Source organism: Nestor notabilis, unplaced genomic scaffold, assembly GCF_000696875.1.
Source record: "Nestor notabilis isolate BGI_N333 unplaced genomic scaffold, ASM69687v1 scaffold8642, whole genome shotgun sequence".
NCBI classification, from domain to species: domain Eukaryota; kingdom Metazoa; phylum Chordata; class Aves; order Psittaciformes; family Psittacidae; genus Nestor; species Nestor notabilis.
This window is the reverse complement of record NW_009918692.1, coordinates 31,042-50,605: the sequence shown is the minus strand read 5'-3', so window position 1 is coordinate 50,605 and position 19,564 is coordinate 31,042. Positions and strand designations below refer to the sequence as shown.

Genomic DNA, 19,564 nt, shown 5'->3' with positions numbered 1-19,564 from the left:
CACAAATACTGCTTAGAGGGGCAGAACTTGAGTACAACCCAACATACCCTTGTCCAAGCTTCTCCATAAAGCTGCAAAATCACTCCAGAGCAAACTATAGAGGAAACATATACATGAGTAAGCATGGATAATTGGACAGCTAGGGATTTGTGTATCCTGTTGGATGCAAGCTAATGTTATAGTAAAGATATAGCCAATATCACCTTTAAGTGGCCCAGTCTTTCTTCACTGGCTGTTCAAGAAAGCTCAGTTCCTTACTTACATGCTCTGAATTACTGTGCCATGGCCAGAAGACATCTAACTTTTAAGATGCTGAAATGCCTGATGTGGACAATGTCAGGAAAACCTCCAACTGAGCAAGAGATACACCACCACACTTCAGCCAGTACCAAGCAGAGAGAGGAACTTGCAAATATTAACATTATTTTCAACTCACTTGCTCTTCCTGTTGGGGAACTCTGGGGAGCTGGGACTGGATGATCCATCAGACTTCAAGTCAAAGAATGTTCCTGGACTGTCCAACACCTTCTGTATCCTCTCTGCAGTGTCTCTGCTGTGACAAAAAGAGAAATCAGTTATAGCCCAGGGACAGAGTTAACCACTGTCTATTCTAACACTTCCTTACAAGCCACAATATAAAGCTGGATCTCTCGTATACACAAGAAAAGGAAGCAAATGCAGTTGTGTTGAAAAGGACAGACTCCTTAGATGTGACCTGTTGAGGACAATGTATTAGAAATTACCAACTTTAAGCTCCTTATGAATTCATATAAAAGCGTAAAATAATTTCAGTATTCTCCTTAAATTCTTCAACTTTTTCTTCTACCCCTCCCCATTTCCCAATTTCCTCGATTTTAAGAAGCTTTATGATTTATTAGAGAGCTTATGTATTGCATACATTTATTTTTATAATGTATACTTCTATTTATGTAATATAATGTATAAATTTATAATGCATAATGTATGTTTATATATTTACTGCATAAAAAAAGGATTCAGTGAATTTCCTTGTTTCAAGATGGTTACATTAGTTTGATTGCTACTAGTACTTGTAAAGACACTTCTGCAGAAAGCTGTCTGTGTGAGCAACTGACAAGTGGGGTATGTTTAATAAAGGACTGAAAAACTCAGGATTTTGTTGGGGCTTTTCTTGTGGCTTCAGTGATGGAGTTTGCAAAGTTCCTCTTCTGCTCGCTTGGCCAGTTGATCCTACCTGTACCCCTTCACATCATGGCTCGTCACGCCCTCAGTTGTGCTGATACAAATGTTCATGGGACTGGAAATTGTCCTGACAAAAAACAATCCTGAAACTAAAACAACCCTGAAACTTCTATGACGCAGGAACGAGTGAGATGTACTGGGTCAGCTCTGTCACCAGAGCCTGCGTATCACAAAGCTTCAGGGTGAAGTCCCACAGGACATGTGGAGGACACTGTTGCCAGAGAGCCAGACCGCTCCAGCCTCCTTCACTCTTGCTGAGTGTACGCTCCATCAGCCCTGGTACCCATCAGACTTCTCCATAAGCCAGTTCATGGCAGAACCTTGCAGCCAATTAATCAAATAAAAGAAAGATGGTACTTTTTCTGTTAGATTAATGGGCTGAATCAGTTCCATGAAGGGTCCACTAAGCATCTGAGCCATCACAAGGAACAGGACAGGACTGGGTAGCTGAAAGAGAAACCAGGAGAGGGAAAGTATGGTATCTGCTTTTCAGCAGCAATGAACTTAGAACGGACCAGATGCTAGTGAAACTGCACCTTCAAGAATTACCCAAAAAGTCTTCCACGAAACACAAGATAAGGCTCACTCTGCCCCATATCTAAGATTACAAATAAGCAAAAGAAAAGCTAAACAAAACAAACTCCCTCCTAGCAAAGAACAAGGGGGAAAAAAGAAGGAAAAATCCAGGATTTTTACAGGTCTTTTAAGGGGACAGTGAAGGATGTTGCACACAAAGTAATGGATTGAGGAGCACAGCTGCTTAAGGTATGAAACTGTTTAATGTAGTCAGGAGCTGTAGTTACTGTGTTGGCTGAGACTGTTCCAGGGAACTTATCTCAGATTTTATTTTTCTCGAAGAAAGTTCTAGAGTATTTTTATTCAGATTAGGTCATAGGCACCTCACTAAGGAAAGGTCCAAGAGAATAACTGGAAAGAAGGGAAAAATGTAGTAATTATCCCTACTGTGAAATCACTAGTTTCCACACAGAAGATGGCTTTTCCCCTTTTACACTTAGTCATTAAACTGTTCCCTGGAATTCTTGCAACTGGGAAAACTGTAATAGATGCAGAACACTCGTGACTTTCAAGACTTTATAATCTTAAAAAGGTGTCTCAGCTAGAGCTGAGACAAATTTCTCAATTTATCTAAATAATATCTTGTGACCAACAGACAACTTTTGAATGGTTGTAATTCTGCCAAATATGCCACATCATGCCTTGAATCTATATGTTATCTCTTAATTGTAATTATTTCTAAGACCATCTAACTTAAACACTAGTCATTTTGACTTAAAGCACTTTTAATCTAATTCCTTTAAGATATTGGAAGTTTTGTCTATTTGAACTTTTTAACAAGAAAACAAACACACACACACTCCCAATTTCCCCTTCTGAAGTCAAAGCTTTTCATCTAGCTCTTAGCTAAAGTGGCGAATACAGAACAGGAGAACCAGGAGTCCTGGAGCAATCTTACTATGTTCCTCCACCCATTTCCTCTCTTCTTCCTCAAATATTGATACTCTCCACTTCCACACATCCTTTTTTATTTTGTCTGTTCCTGTCTTTTGTCTGTTTTACCATTAGCAAACAATCAGGCTTTTCTTCCCATTCCAACCATTTCCATTTCAGTTCTTTTTCCTACTGATTTCCTTCTGTCCTTATATGTCCCTTTCTATCTTCCTTTTCTCATCTCCTCCTGATATTTTTCCCTCTGTCTTATCTTCCCACAGCTCATACCTCTTTTCCTCCTGTATGTTCTCAATGCCAATGGCGCTACTCCGTCGCCCATGGAAGCGGCTGGCTCGAGTACGTGATGGGCTCCTACCAGGCAAGGCAAAAGACTACAAAAAACGAAAGTGTGACAGAAAGGAGGGGAACAAGACAGGAAGAACTGTGGAGAACTGGAAGCATGGGATAGGGAGTTTGCAACATGGAGCCAGATTCTCTGGTTTACTCTGAAATACAGTAGCACAGCCCAGCTCCACCAGTGCATGGAGTACTTTCTGACAGTGAGAAAGAGAAGCTAGGGCTTATAAAGGTGGTATGAGAAAGACAGAGGCAGAACAAGATACACAGCCAGTATACAGAGAAAGAGACTCAGGAAGGGAGATAACCCACATGATGAGAAAAGGAGAGGCAGAATCAGAAAGGTAGAGAAAACTACAAGTTAAAAGGAGTGGAGGTGGCAGCAAACCCAAGTCATTGCTATTCTGTGAGTTTGTTGTGCCAACATACAGAATTCATGCAACTGAGCAAACTGTCACCAAATTTCCACATTGAAAGGCATCTTCCTGGCTTACACATAGATGTTTTCTTGTAGTTTGCCTGTATTGACATGATTAGTGCAGAGACCACAGCCAACTGGATGGATTTTGACCAAGATAACCGTTATTTCCAGTATCAGAAACACGTATCCTTTTCTGGAAATGTTTGTCATGTCATTTGTTTGTAGGACTGGGTCTACAAGGGTGCTGGGGAGGGACTCTTTATTAGGGACTGTAGTGATAGGACAAGGGGTGATGGGTTCAAACTTAAACAGAGGAAGTTCAGGTTAGATATAAGAAAGAAGTTCTTTACAGTGAGGGTGGTGAGGCACTGGAACAGGCTGCCCAAAGACGTGAATGCTCCATCCCTGGCAATGTTGAAGGCCAGGCCAGATGGAATCTTGGGCAACATGGTTTAGTGTGAGGTGTCCCTGCCCATGGCAGGGGGGTTGGAACTAGATGATCTTAAGGTCCTTTCCAACCCTAACTATTCTATGACTCTATGATTTATCATGTTTACACTGGCCGAGGATGTTTTGTATCCTCATCAAATAAGAAAGGCTTTGATGGTGACTGGAAATATTCACTCTTTTATCACCCCAAGTTTTTATTAATTTGCTGTTTGCTTCCAACATGCAAATCCTATTTACAGCAAAACAGCACTTTTAATAAACATTGTGCACCTGGTTTATCCTACAGAAAATAATCTGACTGGTGAAATTGAAGAAAATGGAACAGATCTAGTGTCCTTATGTTCTGAGCTCTCGCCACATGACAATACAATACCACTGTGGTCAAACCACTCTGCATGCACTTTTTTAAGGTATGGCAATGTACAGGATCTGCTCCAGGATAACAGAGGTAGTTGTCTAATGTAGAATCATGTTTGGCTTTTTTCTCGCATTCTGCAACAATGTCAGCTTTAGTTTACAGATGAACTGTGGCTAGAAACAGCACAGCTAATACAGACTGCAAGGCATGCTGTCACCACTTGTGAAACAGGATGATACAGTGATAGCTTCACAGAAGGACAAGAGGACAAACTAATAGGAAAAGAGAAACAAAATCTATGGATGGGTCACAAAGGTACGCCAGGCTTCTCCTGACAGCCCACCCGAATACCTTACCGCAGCAATGGCCTTGGGGCCCTCGGCGACACTCTGGTTGAGGGCAAGGCCAGCTGGCATTGGGCGACTGGGCAAGGTAGCTGGCTGCTGCTTTCTCATGGATATTCCCATCGTATCCAGGCTCTGGCTGCGGCCTCTGATCACCCGCTAAACAGGAGGGAGGCAGGGAAACAGACAAACACAGATATACATATAGACATGCACACGGTAGGGTAGTATGACAATAAAGCACAACAGATTGGGTGGACAGTTGTCACAGACCAACACCAGAACCACAGAAATCCTAATTCCTAGAAGGCAGCTTCTTAGATATTACCCATTTTTGGTCCTAGGCAATTCACTGTCAGAGAAGAACTCTTCCTCAAGTATATTCTCTATTCTACCTCCCTTGTCCTGTTGCAATAGAGATTCCCTACCACTATCCCAGCATACTGGATAAACCAGCATAATCTGTACCAGTCTCACCCAGTACTGGCTACAAAATCATACTGTTCAAGACTCTAAGGTTCAGTCTTGTATGAACTTGAGTGCTGGTTCCAAGGGGGAAGCAGCCATACCAAAAACTGCAGCATATGAAAAAGCCATTTTCTGAATTTATTCAGCCTTTTCCAACATTTTCCAAAGGTCATCTGTGTACATGACATGCAAGTCACAACATCTGCTAGAAGTCAGAAAAAGGACATTTTGGGATAATTAGTGTAAGACATGGATGGGTATGAAATTCCCGGTTAGTAGCAAAGACAAGATAGACATTGTATGTAAGAATACACCTCACTAAAGCATCCCAGCTCTGACCAAAGCTATGCATGTAGCTACCAAACCTATCCATGAATGGATTAGTTTCACAGCCCAGAAGAGATCTGCTGGAGGAAGCTGCTTACTAGTAGTTATTACAGCTCCTCTTGCAAACACTCTTTTTATTGTAGTCATGGAGTGAAACCCCATCTGACACCAGCATGAAGTATAAAGACTTCTGAGGGACAGTATGGAATTCCACCCTGGGCCGCACTGCAGCTCTGTAGGAAGGAGCACAGAAAGAGGAAAAATGTCTCTTCTTGAGAGATGGTAAAGCACAGCTGAAGATGCTCTAAAGAAAGGCTGCAGGATGGAAAGACTTAAGCACAGCTGCTCAGCAGGGTCAATATTCCTTGGAGGGGCACAAGATGAACTTGAGAGAAGTGTGAGCAACTGGGTAATGAATCAATCCACTATGGCTCACCTTGAAATTCTCAAGGAAGCCCCCACTGCCGTTCTCTATCTTGTCATCCTCCCCTATGGGTAATCCCATCATACTGCGGCTGCGAAGCTGCAGCTCCTCAAAAAGGCTCTCCAAGAGGGCACTCCGGGTTCTCTCCTGCATCAATATCATGAATGAAAACACAGTTATTATTTGGAGTGGAGGGATTATTTTTTCCTCTCTGTTTCTGCAATGTCTCACATACTCCTTGATACATCAATAAATAAATCAATCACCACAAAAATTACTCTGAACAGTACGAAGTGGCTTTAGCTGTATAGTTATGGAATATATTTCAGTAACACTCAGCCCTCTTAAGGTCTTTCTAAAGCAAGTCATAAAGGACATCAGTATTTTTTACAGGTGATGAAACAGAGGCATGGTTTTTTTCTTGATCAGGCAAGCAGCAGAGTTTGGAACAGAATTTTGGTACCTTGAACCAAAAATCAGTAATGTCAGTAAAATCCTGAAGTGCAATACTCACTTTCAGCTAATACAGGATTTCCTCCAGCAAAATGAAGGAAATGCATGATATTCCCATTCTGACTTGAGGATTAGATCTTTACATTAGAATGTACCTGTGCATATTCTATCACACCTATTGTGAAATATAAGGGAAGCATCACACAGCTGATTATAATCCCATTTCATCTTCCTTTTTTAAGCAACACAGTATTAGAAAGAAGTAAACAAAAATTGTACTGTATTTTCTTAATCTGTCAGAAACACAGTTTTGTAACTTCTAATGGAAGCAACCAGGCAATAGACCCACCTCTAATTTAGCAAATTTCTCAGCTCGATAGCAGCTGTACTCAGCATTGATGAGCTTGACCAGGAGAAATTCACGGAATTCTGCACTCTACAAGTCAAGATGAAGACTAGACTGGAGATGACAACAGTAATAGAAATAGCACACTCCACCTTACTACTGTTAAGACCTCCAAGACCCCTAGCCAGATTGACAATACTGACTCAGAACACACGGGTGTATCACATCTCCCTGCCATCAACACTGAACCAGAGAAACAAACCTTTCTAAATATGGCTGGATTTGGCAGAGGGGGTCCAAAGAAGGGGACATCATCTCGGGCTGTGACAGAAACCTGAAACGATATAAAGGGCAAAAAGTAAGTATCATAATACAAGTGAGACTACCAAAGCCTTCAAACTACCATGGCACATCCAATCCCTCCTGAACATTTACATAGCTGAAAGAGATCTAATGTGCTATCCTGTGCACCCATCTATTTCTGAACTCAGTGAATGGATGTGCTCACTAATCTCCCAGAAATTCAAATTTCAGCTGTGCACACATTAAGAGCAACAAAAAAAACAATTGAACTAATTGCTTTTTTTAAACAGTATTTTCAATAATAATAACCAGTGTATTTAGAACAACAACAACGAGATGCTTCTATTCAGCCTGCAATATTTACCTCCACTAGAAGAACCTTTGCCAATATGCTTGTACCATATTGTATGTACCAATACATACGTTTTTTTGATAGAGAATCCTCAGTGGAGGTACTCCCCTCTGTGTGCAGTGTATCTGTGATACCACCTCTCTGAGACACACATAAACATACATGTTTGAGATGGAACAATACCATTATTTGCCATTTCATACAACAGGGAACAATACCATAACTTAACAGCAACTGCCTCAAAATAACACTTCAGTGTAAATGTCACAGAGCCCATGAGAGGCATGAGTTTAATAAGAGAAAGAAGGAAAGGGGCCCTCAACTTAACTCAGATTTGTCACAGTGTAGGCCAGCTCCCCTAGTTACAAGGCCCCCCTCTCCCTAGCTATCTACCTCCCAACAGCTATGTACTAGTTAAAATCCTGCTGTGCATTTTTCATTTTCTGACTGCAAAAATTAACTCAAAGAAATAAATACCATTAATATTCCAATTTAACCTCTAGGCACTAAAGCTTAAGTAAAGGAAAAATGAGTAGGAAAAGATATTCCCAAACTGCAGGCTCTTAGGCACTTGAACACTCTGAAGGCAGAATAAGTTAAAACCCCTTTGGAAAAACCATACAGAACACTCTACATTGGCTCCAGTGTCCAGACTGGGATTATCTTCCCTGCCTGTGGCAGGGGGGTTGAAACTAGATGATCTTTAAGGTCCTTTCCAATCCAAACTAATGTATGATTCTATGGTTCTATTTGTTTTTCATGAAAAGATACAAGCAACCCTACTACACTAACAAAAACAACACCAGACACTAACAACAACAACAACTGCAGACAGGCAAAGGCGAAAACAGGAGTAGTAGGAAGAGACAAGTCAAGCTTCCCCAGCTCTTTCTCTTGTCATTAAAAATATCCAGTGAATTTCTGAGCCCTACAAAACAGAGGACGAGAGGAGAACTGGAATGCCATACCCCTGATCATCATGAGGCTATCTTTTCACTACAGACCTGGCTGCCCATAGCACAGGGAACAATGGAAGGTGGGTGTTCCATCCCCAGCACCCTCTTTGGTGGGAGTGGAGATGGGGATCCTGTCCTAATTTTGGTATTCTTGGTGGTTTTGTAGACCTCCATGGTATAAGGACTCATCATCACCAAATCAGAATTCCTACACAACATGAGACATAGAACTTTGATTAAAATGGTTCTACAGTGGAAAATCCACCACAGAATGCAAGCTTCCATATACTTCCTGCTGTCTCAGCATGACAAAGTTGAACATTAAGTTATACAGGCATCCATATATAGTCATGTGACACAAAGAGCTGTGTCCAAAGGCTGCAGATAGGGAATTCATGTTCTGGCAGGTCTTCTCCCAACTGGAGGGCCCTAACAGGTAGCACATTCCTCTCAGATGGGCATCAGTTCTGGGATCCCCAAAAGCAGATGTAGGTGTTTCAGATTAGGCCAACCAGCTGTACCTGACGTACAGTCTCAGGCAGTGCATGATCTCAAGCACTGTGCTGTGCAGATGGGCAATGCAGACATGGCTGTCAGTCAGGTGAATGAGTTTTATGTGACTTACATAGCACAAGCAAGACAGCTCCCACACTAGGATCAATTGTACCTCATGCTCTTTGATGAAAGCAAAATTTTTTGTTTGAATTCGTCCTGCTTCAATTTCCAAGCTTTAAGCTTTAGAAATTCATCAGCTACTTTGGAAAACATATAACTTCATTCAAGTTCCATGTATAGATACTTAACAAATTAGGACAACAGCTGGCTGAACCTATACCTCTCCCAAAGGCCCAAGAACAGCTTTCCACTTCAAGCATCAGTATCAGTAAATCAGTACAGAGGAATCTATTAGCTCTGCTTACCTTGTAGAGAGTGTCCCCACTGGTGCCATGAGTGAGCTGAACTACCACATAAGCATGTAGGAAATTAGAAGCAATCATATCAGGGACAAAAGGTGTGCTTTCATCCTGGAAGATGATGGCTACGATGTCATTCCCAATGTGACGCTTCCGCTGAAGCTGGAGAGGAAAAAATAATAAAGCAAGAAGGCAGGTGAAAATGAGCAGAACAGGATAACAAAGCCTCAAACACGAGTCATGTAGCATCTCCAACCCATGTGCTCAACCAAATCCCTCATCACTACTTTTACCATCACTCCAGCAGTAATTCCCAATATTATGCAGTTGGGCATTCTCCCCTCTATGCAGTCCCTCACCAAATACCCCTCCTCTCTTACCCCCACTGTTGTATTCCTTATTTCTCCTTTGGATACCTGTTGGGAATCTCCCTCTGTGAAGGGAAGCTTTGTAGATACATGAAACATGATCTCCTTGCCCCGGAAGTTTGTATAGACTGATTCGGTGCCTGTCTGACCTCTGGTAACATCCAAGCCTCCCCGGAACCTGAGCAAATCCATACCGTGCCATCAGTCAGGCATTAGGGCAGAGATTAGAAAGTGGAGAGAAGAAAGACGGTATCAATAACAGTAGCTTGGTACATCAATATTGTCAAAGGTGTATTTTAAGAAATCAGTAATAGTGAAGGCAACAAATCTTCCCAAAACAAACGCACTGATTGAAGCTGCACAACATTTCAGCTGATGAACATACTTGCTTGCTAAAAGTCATGAAGCTAAACCAGGGATCCTCAAAGGAGCTACTTTCTGTGACAGTCTTCTGAGAAACACAATCCATATTTTAGAAATACAGGAAGGATGAGCCGCCCCACAGAGAGACTAAACCAATACTGACCCATACCATTGTGAAACAAACTTACCTTTGCATAGTCCAATACAATTGTTCTTTGCTGATATTGTGGGTCAGATTAAGATATGAGGAGACCTTTAAATGAAAATACCAGCAAAGACCTAAGCTTCAACTTGTTCCCAGACAGGATTGCTGACAAAAGCATTCTGGGATTCTCCACCTGCACTGAGATTCACAGAACACCACACTTTTCAGAAAACAGTGCTCTGTTAATAGAGTCACAGCCTCTGAACACAGGGTGTTCCTTAACTCAGCCTGGCTTTCCAGCTGCGCTGGGTACGCACCCACGGAAATCCTGCAGCTGAATCTTGTCACCAAGGAAATCCAGGAACTCCAGAAAACCCAGACTCTCTTCTGTGTTACTGAAGACTTCTTCTTCTGTCGTCTTCGAAAGACAAAGGAGAAGTCGTAAGGAGCACAAGCAGTACAAAAGACCAGGAAGCAATTTCTATACACAGTTTTGTATAACCAGCTTTGAGGACCTGCACAAACTAATCCATCAACATAAGGCAAACTTCCATCCTTTCTCTTTACAGCATCTGTATTTTTCACAGGATAACACAGCCTTTCTTATTGCATTTAACCTAAGAGAACTGACTTTTTATGTTTTGCCTCAATTATCATGGGATCTAAGGGAGCTTACCTGTCCAGGTTTCTGGTAGATGACCCCAAATTTGAAGTTATTGCTTATGACGTGTTCATCAAACGCAACGATAAGCTGAGAAGCCTGAGGTAATAAAAATACAAGTTATCAGTTGGATGTCATTAGCCATACCTTGATGGAAGAGGGACATATGGACATATCAGAACATTGTACCTTGGGGTAGAGGACAGGAAAGAAACGTTCAACATTCACATCCTCACACACTAGCTGTTGGGAAAGAGAAGTGAGATTAGCATGTGTCCTGGCCCACTGTGGACATGAAAGCATAGGCAATGCTTCTAATTATCTGATAGGAGTCAGGCAAAAATTCTCGGGTAAATTTAGAAGAGAAAGAAGGGAAGATAAAGGGAAGTACATGACAGTGCTATTGGAGTATAGTAGAAAATAGGGAAGTGGGAGGACAGAGGTAAAAGTAATTTGAAGAATGAGGCATTAAGAACAATAAGGCAAGTACAAATCTCACCTTTGCCATCTGGACAGCATTAGGAAACTCATTCAGACAGGAAATGGGGATCAGGTCATGTTTGGTGCCAGTCCGAGTCCTGACACAAAACAAAAAATTCATTAGAGAAAAGGCTGAAGGGAGACACAAGCAACACTGGCTCTTTAAAGAAAAAGTAGCCATTCCCTCAGATTATCCTTAAGGCAGTTAATTCCAGAGGATTAAGTCTGGTGCATAAAATCACTGGGAAAGGGAGGTTATTTACACTTCTTATTGCTCATCAGTTGTTGTGGGGAGCAGAGGAAGACAAAACAGGGATGCTTAGTCTCTTGCTCCTTTACATTCTTTTCTTGCTTGAAGAAATATTTTGCTTTCCCACTATCACCATTTTCTTTCACAGAAATCTAAATGCTGAAATACAATTCATGGACACAGTATTATAATGGATTCATAAGATCACACGATGAATGTTTGAATGTTTGAAAGACTGTTAAAAGGTCTGTTAGAGACAGCCTCAGGAAGCAGGTCTATGTGAAGTACAGGAGGTAGAAACTGGTGTAGCATTGTTCCACAAAGCTAATGGAGGATCCTCAGCTGATGGCTCTGAGACATGTTGATCACACAGGAACACACATGACAGAGATGAGGAATGGGCACCAGCGGAAACAGGAGCCAACAGGAAAACACAAGTAGGACACTCCAAAGGAATTAGGAGGTGTTCCTCTAAGAAGGTGACGAGGCTGACATCCCAGCTGAAGTGCTGCTACACCAATGCACACAGCGTGGGCAGCAAACAGGAGGAGCTGGAAGCCATCGTGAAGCTAGAAAGCTACGACGTGGTAGCCATTACTGAAAGTTGGTGGGATGGATCCCATGACTGCAGTGCAGCTCTCGATGGCTACAGGCTGTTTAGAAGAGATGGGCAAGGAAGGAAGGGTGCAGGGGTTGCCTCTACATCAAGAGAAGGATAGAGTGCAAAGCGTCTCTCAAGAACAGCCACAAGCAAGTTGAAAGCTTATGGGTAAGAATCAGGGACCAAAGTAACAAAGGAAACCTTGTGATTGGTTCTACTACAGGCCACCCAATCAAGTCAAGACTATTGATGAAGCCTTCTTACTCCAGCTACAGGAGGCATCACACTCACAGGCTCTTGCTAGGAGACTTCAACCACCCTGGCATCTGCTGGAAAAGTAGCACAGGGAGCTGTAGGCAATCCAAGAGACTCCTGAGGGGCACTGAGGATAACTTCTTTAGCCAGGTGATAGATAGCCCTATCAGGGAGGATGTGATACCGTACCTGATGGTCACCAATGCGAGCAAGCTAATCGGTGATGTCAAGATGGGAGGCAGCCTGGGCTGCAGTGATCATGCACTGGTGGAGTTCATAGTCCTGAGGGAGGCAAGACTGGCAAAAAGTACAGTCAGGACCTGGAATTTTAGGAAAGCCAACTTCCAGCTCTTCAAGGAGTTCGTCAATAGGACCCCCTGCCCTCACGGATAAGGGAGCAGAACGGAGCTGGCAGATCTTCCATAGAGCACAAAAGATTGTGATCCCCAGGTGTAAAAATCAAGTAAGGAAGGCAAGAGGCTGGCATGGTTGAGTTGAGACCTACTGGCCAAACTAAAGAGCAAGAAGGAAATGCACAGGCCATAGAAGCAGGGACATCCTGGGAAAAGTATAGGGTTGCTGCCTGGTTGTGCAGAAATTGGATTAGGAAGGCCAAGGTGCATCTGGAGCTGAACTTGGCAAGGGATGCAAAGAATAACAGGTATGTCAACCAGAAGAGGAAGGTCAAAGAAAGTGTGACCCCCTCACCCCCACAGTGAGCAAGACTGGTGAACTGGGATCAATGGACAAGGAGAAGACCGAGGTACACAACTTTTTTGCCCCAGTCTTTACTGGAAGCTGTCTCCCCACACCTCTTGAGTGGATGAACTGCAAGGTGGGAACTGGGGGAGTAAAGTCCCTCCCACTGTAAGTGAAGTTCGTGACCATTTGAGGAACCCAAACATGTGCGACCTATGGGACCTGATGAGATCTATCACAGAGTCCTGAGGGAATTGCCTGATGTAGTTGCTAAGCCACCTCCATGGTATTTGAGAAGTCACGGCAGTCAGGTAAGGTCCCTGGTGACTGGAAAAAGTGCAATATCACAACCAGCTTTAAAAAGGGTAGAAAGGAGGAACCCAGGAACTATTGACCTGTCAACCTAACCTCTGCACCTGGGAAGATCATGGAACAGATCCTTCTAGGAGCCATGCTAAGGCACATGGAGGTGATTCGAGACAGCACAGCTTCACCAATGGCAAGTCCTGCCTGACCAAGCTAGTGGCCTTCTATGCTGGCGTAACTACATCAGTGGACAAAGGACGTGGTTTTGAGCAACCTGATCTAGTTAAGGATGTCCCTTCTCATTGCAGGTGGGTTGGACTAGGTGACCTTTGCAGGTCCCTTCCAACCTGAACTATTCTATGATTCTATATATGTATATTAAAGGAGATATCTCTTTCTAGGGAAGAAGAAATATTGTGCTGTCAGAGACCTCTTCAAACCGTTATAAAAAGCTCTCAAGTAAAAGGTGCTGCATATAATACAGTATCTTAACAAAGGAATTACTACCCCTTTTTTCTTCACCAGTCTCTTCCATGTAGGAAACACTCCCTGGCACAGCTTATGAACAGGCTCTCTCTCCCTCCCCAGATTATTGCTCTGCCTGGCACTCTGTAGTATTCTCCACATACAATGGAGGAAACCCACCAGTGCTTCTCTTGTAGCTAACTCCTATGCAACCAATATTTTCCCCTCGGTCCTTGGTGAGTCCTTGTCAGCAGTAACTCCACATCAGTTGGTTTCAGTAGCATGTTGCCTACTGGAAGTGCACCATAGTGTGGTAAAAAGCTTTCCTGCAGCGTGCCTCTCAGCTATGCAAGATCCACCCGTTTGTCCTCTAGTTCATGCTCTAGGTAACGGCTCTGTGTGGAAGCCCTAGAAGTTATGGCATATTGTAGGCTGTTCTGGGAAGCTACAGAACATTCTAGCTCACCTTTAAGGGAGCCTTAATCTCAAGTACAAAGTCCAAAGGCCTGGGCTAGATTGCTTTCCATCAGGGAATCCATATTCTCCTAGAGAGTACTTGCGTGTCTCTAAGTAAGCAGAATAAACAGAAAAACTTTCTTTTTGAGGGAAGAACAGATGTTCACACAGGAACTATAAAGATGTGCCTGCAAATACAACTTCAGCTTCCTAAAAGAAACTGCTAAGAGAAGCTTAGAGGGGAAGGCAAGAGAAGAAGGCTCAAAGGTTTCTTTGCAGTCCACTACCAGAGGACGACACGAGATTTGCACCCGTATTGAGAAAGCTCAAGGTCAGATGATAGACACTGCACAGTGACACACACTGCACAACAGGCACTATTACCTGAGCAACAGGCGTAGATTTTCCTGTTTCTCAATCTGTTCATACTTCACAGAAAGTACCAGGTAGCCCAAGGACATGTCACTGGAGTAAAAGTTCTGGTGCTCCTGAAAACAGGAAGCCAAAATGCGTTATTCCCCACATGCTCCCCAGAGAAGTTTATCAGATTTTTTGCATACAACTTGTCACTCAAGATTAGCTAACTTTTTCTTTGACTAGCAATGGCATGCTTGAAGACAGGCATATGCTGTCTCCCAGCCCCATTGATGATCAGTGCATATGCATATCTGTCAAAGCTCATCCATTCTCAGCTCAGTTTCCCCTCAGCTGTCCATCATCATAAGGGCTCCTGCGAAGGAAAAGGATGAGAACATTCAACAACACATTTTGAAGTAATCAATTTTCCTGTAAATAAATGTGTATCTTTCACGGACTTTCCACTGTATTCATTCAGACCCTGCATGACAAAGTAGTGGTCCCCAGCACATTCAATTGGATGTGGTCATGGGAATTTTCTATACAAACAGTAATGGCAGGATCTTTATACCAAGTGGCTGATCTGTAAGAGCACTCACATCTCAGTGAAGATGCATCAGAGGTGCAGGTAACTTCTTTGCAGATGAAGACTGTTCTCAGCAGTGCCACTAACACTACTTAGACTAAAGCACAAGCTTTAGTGGAGTGTGCCTTGAACAGAGAGCATCATTCAGTCAAACAATGAACTGCAATGCAAACATTTCCACAGGCTCTACATGCAAGTGGCTGCAGTCATACATTTCTCCTGGGTATACAGCCATGCTCCAATGGCCTGGGTATAACAATATATACTTTATATACCAAGACAGATAGATATAACATATATATCAATATACATGACCTCTAACCTCAAAAGTTAGAGGCCTTTTGACAAGGGATGTGAACGGAAACCTCTAGGACAATGAGAACACTATATAGGTGGAATTAACCAGAAATGCTTAGATCACTCCCGTCTTCCCAGTAGAAAACCACTTTTTGGCTAGTTTTTAGAGCTGGCTGCTGTATAAACAAGAACTTAGGCTGAACTCATGCTTTCAGCAAACAGTCCAAATTACTGGATTTGGGGTATAAGCAGGACATAGAGACCAGTGAGAATGTCATGCAGAGGATCCAATTCTCTTTGCATTAGCTTTGATTAGATTAATATCTTAATCTCTTGCTGCTAATAAGACCTTCTATTGAAAGAGGCAGTAGTACATTCCAGTATTTAGCCTCCAACCCAAGAGAATATAGTGCAATTCATATCGCACTTTTGAGCTAGCACGGATGGAAGGTGGGGTAGGACTCCTTCTCAGCAAAGAAAAATAATAACAATCAAGAATTTCCAAACCAAAAGAGTCTCAGCTACCCTATAACAGGCAGAATTACCAATCCCTCCTTATGCCTCAGCACCATGCAAATAAGGAGAATGTCATACAGCAATCTGCTGATAGTGGAATCAGGAATGTGTCCACAGAGATCTTCAGTGCAGAACAGTTTAGGCAACAGAAAACAAATTAATAAAAATCAAGGCTTTCTTTTGGAATCTTCTGTAGACAGATGATGTACCTCAAGATATCCAGCTGGAGTACCCACTTGTGGTTCTGTAGGAAAAAGAAGCTCTGCCCACTCACCAACATAAAATGCAGGAGATAAAATGCACACACTTTAATAGGGAGTTTGATTTCCCAGTCCCTGGTTAACTGCTTCACAGAAAAGAGGTACTCTTCTGCTGTCTGGCTTGTTGATATACTTTCTAATGATGGCGTTGTTCATCACCAACTTACTTGAAAGATAAGTTCAAAGTACTCTGCGTACATTTTAGTGTGTACAGATTCTTTTCTGATGTACACCAGAGGTTTTATGCTGTTTGGTTGTAGAAGTGTTTGTCATGGTCAAATTAAACAGGGGAGAGAGATTCGCACAGCCCTGCAAATAATGAACGGGCTGTTCTATCACCAGTATAGCAGTCACCTCAAACCAAGGACAGAGCCACTCACAACCTGAGAAGTTGGCCAGGGAGCATGAAGTAAGTAACCAGGATACAAGACTCAGGGGGAGCATCAGAGGAAGCACTGTATAAATGCATTCTTCTGCATGACACAAGGGTGTTGTCCACTGGGACAGTAAGTTAAGTGTCCAGTTGTACAGTCAGAACTTGCAAATTTGGAATATGTTCTGTGAAAGGAACACTCCAGACACACAAATAATAATAATAGTTAAGGACTCAATAGGACCGAAGTGTGTAATTTGATCAAAGAATTGCTCATCTGATGGTTCCTTCCTCAGCTTTTTGCCTAGAAAACACAGAAGGTCTATTCTTTCTCTGGTAGATCGCGACCTCCCTTAACATACTGGTGAGATTGGCTTTTGCTGTGGAAAAACTCTAAACTATTTTTTTGTACCAGTCATAGTTCTGACTCACTGTGAGATAAAGATACATCTAGTGAAATCCCCTGATTATCTGGGTGGACACAGACAGAAACCAGTCCCCGCTTTTTGGAAAAGAAAAGGAAAAAAGAAGAATAACTAAGACCACAGTCACTACCCTGAACCTGCATGTGAAGATGACACTACTGACCTTACCTAAACTATTAGAATCCGTATATCATTGTCCTCACTTCCTCTCTGAGACAGAAAACAAAACAAACAGAACTGCACAAGAACACCCAGAACTGCCCTACTACTGACTTACAGGGAAGAAATCTCATGGCTTTTGGTGCTACCATCGTCCAAACAAGTGGGTCCTGGACAAGATAAGGTATAAGGTAAAGAGCAGCAAACAGAACAACGTGGCTGCTAGCTGCAGCATTCAAATCTCAGGAGGCCAGACTGATCTGTCACACAAGTCACTGGTTGTGACTGAACTTATCTTACTTGGGAAGAAAAGATGAAATCCAGGGAATCCCAAAGCTGAGAGGACAGTTTATTTCTCCATGACCACGACTTTCAGCATACTAATACATTTTTGGGATGTGAACAAGAATCAGGTGCAGTAGTCACTGTGCCCAAGGGCAGAAAGACAGAACAGCTGAGGAACAAGAAGACTCCAGGAGCAAAAGAAGAGCACGCTCAATGGGCAGTTGAAATCTAAAATCAAAGAGGTACATGGATCAAAGAAGTCATATGCTCAGGCGGATGTCCAATAGAGGCTGTAAAGGAAAAAGATGGCACAATGCCACCAAAAGTCAAGACTAGAAGTCAGAACAAAGGAATAGGAGCCAAAGCCTGAAATTAGCTGCAGCCAAATTTAACACTGAGCTGCAAAGGCCAAAAAATGGGACATATTTGATGAAACTTCTGAGCCTGGTATGTTTCATCAGTTCTTTCAGCAATAGGAAGCCAGAGAACACAAAAAGGTCTTTCCAGGATTCAAAAGTCATTAGCCCATTATCTTCCATCAAACAACTGAAAATAAAGAAAATCAAACAAACAATTAACTTTGAAAAAGCTTCGCAATTTCTGATCACCTGCTAAAATACTGGGATGATTTCATCCCTGAAGAAGGAAGAAAAGCAGCATTGGTAGCCAAATGAGTACATGACGACCTACAGGAATATTATGATACTTGAACATCTAAACCTATCAACAGTGATAGATAACTAATAAACTTACAGTACCGAGTAGGTAGCATTGTTATTCCAGTAAGACTTCTTGTTGGAAAAGTTTAAGAAGGTGTTTGTCAGTCAATGACAATAAGCACCAAGACTCTACTGCCATTGTTGTCAACTGCAGAGCCATTAAGGTTGAGCTGGTACTGAAATAAAACTGGTAAGGTTGCCTTCTTGCAGGTCCTTTCTGCATCTCTGCTCTATCTTGGACTTGTCATGACAGGAAAGCAGTAACAAGCTCCAAAACACATGTATTTGCATTCCGGAGGAAAATGATTACAACTCATTGAGAAGACTTCTCAATGATTACAATCATTGATCAATGATCATTCTCAATGATCATTCTCAATCTCATGATCAATGATCACCTCATTGATCACCTCAAAGCAAGGACAAATCATCTCATTGAGAATGATCACTGAGAATGATCATTGAGAATGATCATCTCAATCTCAATCATTCTCAGTGATTGAGAAGACTTCTCAATGATTACGAATCACTGAGAAGATTTGTAATCATTGTGGTTCTGTAGGAAAAAGAAGCTCTGCCCACTCACCAACATAAAATGCAGGAGATAAAATGCACACACTTTAATGGGGAGTTTGATTCCCCAGTTCCACTGGTCAACTGCTTCACAGAGATGAGGTACTCTTCTGCTGTCTGGCTTGTTGATATACTTTCTAATGATGGCGTTGTTCATCACCAACTTACTTGAAAGATAAGTTCAAAGTACTCTGCGTACATTTTAGTGTGTACAGATTCTTTTCTGATGTACACCAGAGGTTTTATGCTGTTTGGTTGTAGAAGTGTTTGTCAAGGTCAAATTAAACGGGGAGAGAGATTTGCACAGCCCTGCAAATAATGAACAGGCTGTTCTATCACCAGAATAGCAGTCACTACACACTTCGGTCCTATTGAGTCCTTAACTATTATTATTATTTGTGTGTCTGGAGTGTTCCTTTCACAGAACATATTCCAAATTTGCAAGTTCTGACTGTACAACTGGACACTTAACTTACTGTCCCAGTGGACAACACCCTTGTGTCATGCAGAAGAATGCATTTATACAGTGCTTCCTCTGATGTTCCCCCTGAGTCTTGTATCCTGGTTACTTACTTCATGCTCCCTGGCAGACTTCTCAGGTTGTGAGTGGCTCTGTCCTTGGTTTGAGATGATCATCTCAATTCTCAATCATTCTCAATGATCAAATCACTGAGAAGACTTTCCTACAGAACCACAATGATTACAAATCATTGAGAAGACAAATCATGAGAAGACTTGCAGTCTCAGTAAGTTGGAGATCACGTTTACTAAAAGCATAGATTTGTAGTGAAATGAAATTAGAAACACTTTAAAGTAATTAAA

General features: G+C 42.2%; 1 protein-coding gene across 1 annotated transcript in view; it reads right to left on the bottom strand.

The window, feature by feature from the left end:
- Window positions 1–19,564, bottom strand: part of RAP1GAP (RAP1 GTPase activating protein) — a 36,803-nt gene that overhangs the window by 3,089 nt on the left and 14,150 nt on the right. The window contains exons 7-19 of the mRNA XM_010009854.1: window positions 14,577–14,680; window positions 11,180–11,258; window positions 10,870–10,923; window positions 10,696–10,779; window positions 10,337–10,437; window positions 9,560–9,689; window positions 9,150–9,305; window positions 6,881–6,952; window positions 6,622–6,708; window positions 5,832–5,966; window positions 4,613–4,759; window positions 2,959–3,062; window positions 437–553 (exon numbers count right to left, since the gene is read on the bottom strand). Coding sequence (XP_010008156.1) covers window positions 437–553; window positions 2,959–3,062; window positions 4,613–4,759; window positions 5,832–5,966; window positions 6,622–6,708; window positions 6,881–6,952; window positions 9,150–9,305; window positions 9,560–9,689; window positions 10,337–10,437; window positions 10,696–10,779; window positions 10,870–10,923; window positions 11,180–11,258; window positions 14,577–14,680 — 1,370 coding nt within the window. The remainder of the gene's footprint in view (window positions 1–436; window positions 554–2,958; window positions 3,063–4,612; window positions 4,760–5,831; window positions 5,967–6,621; window positions 6,709–6,880; window positions 6,953–9,149; window positions 9,306–9,559; window positions 9,690–10,336; window positions 10,438–10,695; window positions 10,780–10,869; window positions 10,924–11,179; window positions 11,259–14,576; window positions 14,681–19,564) is intronic.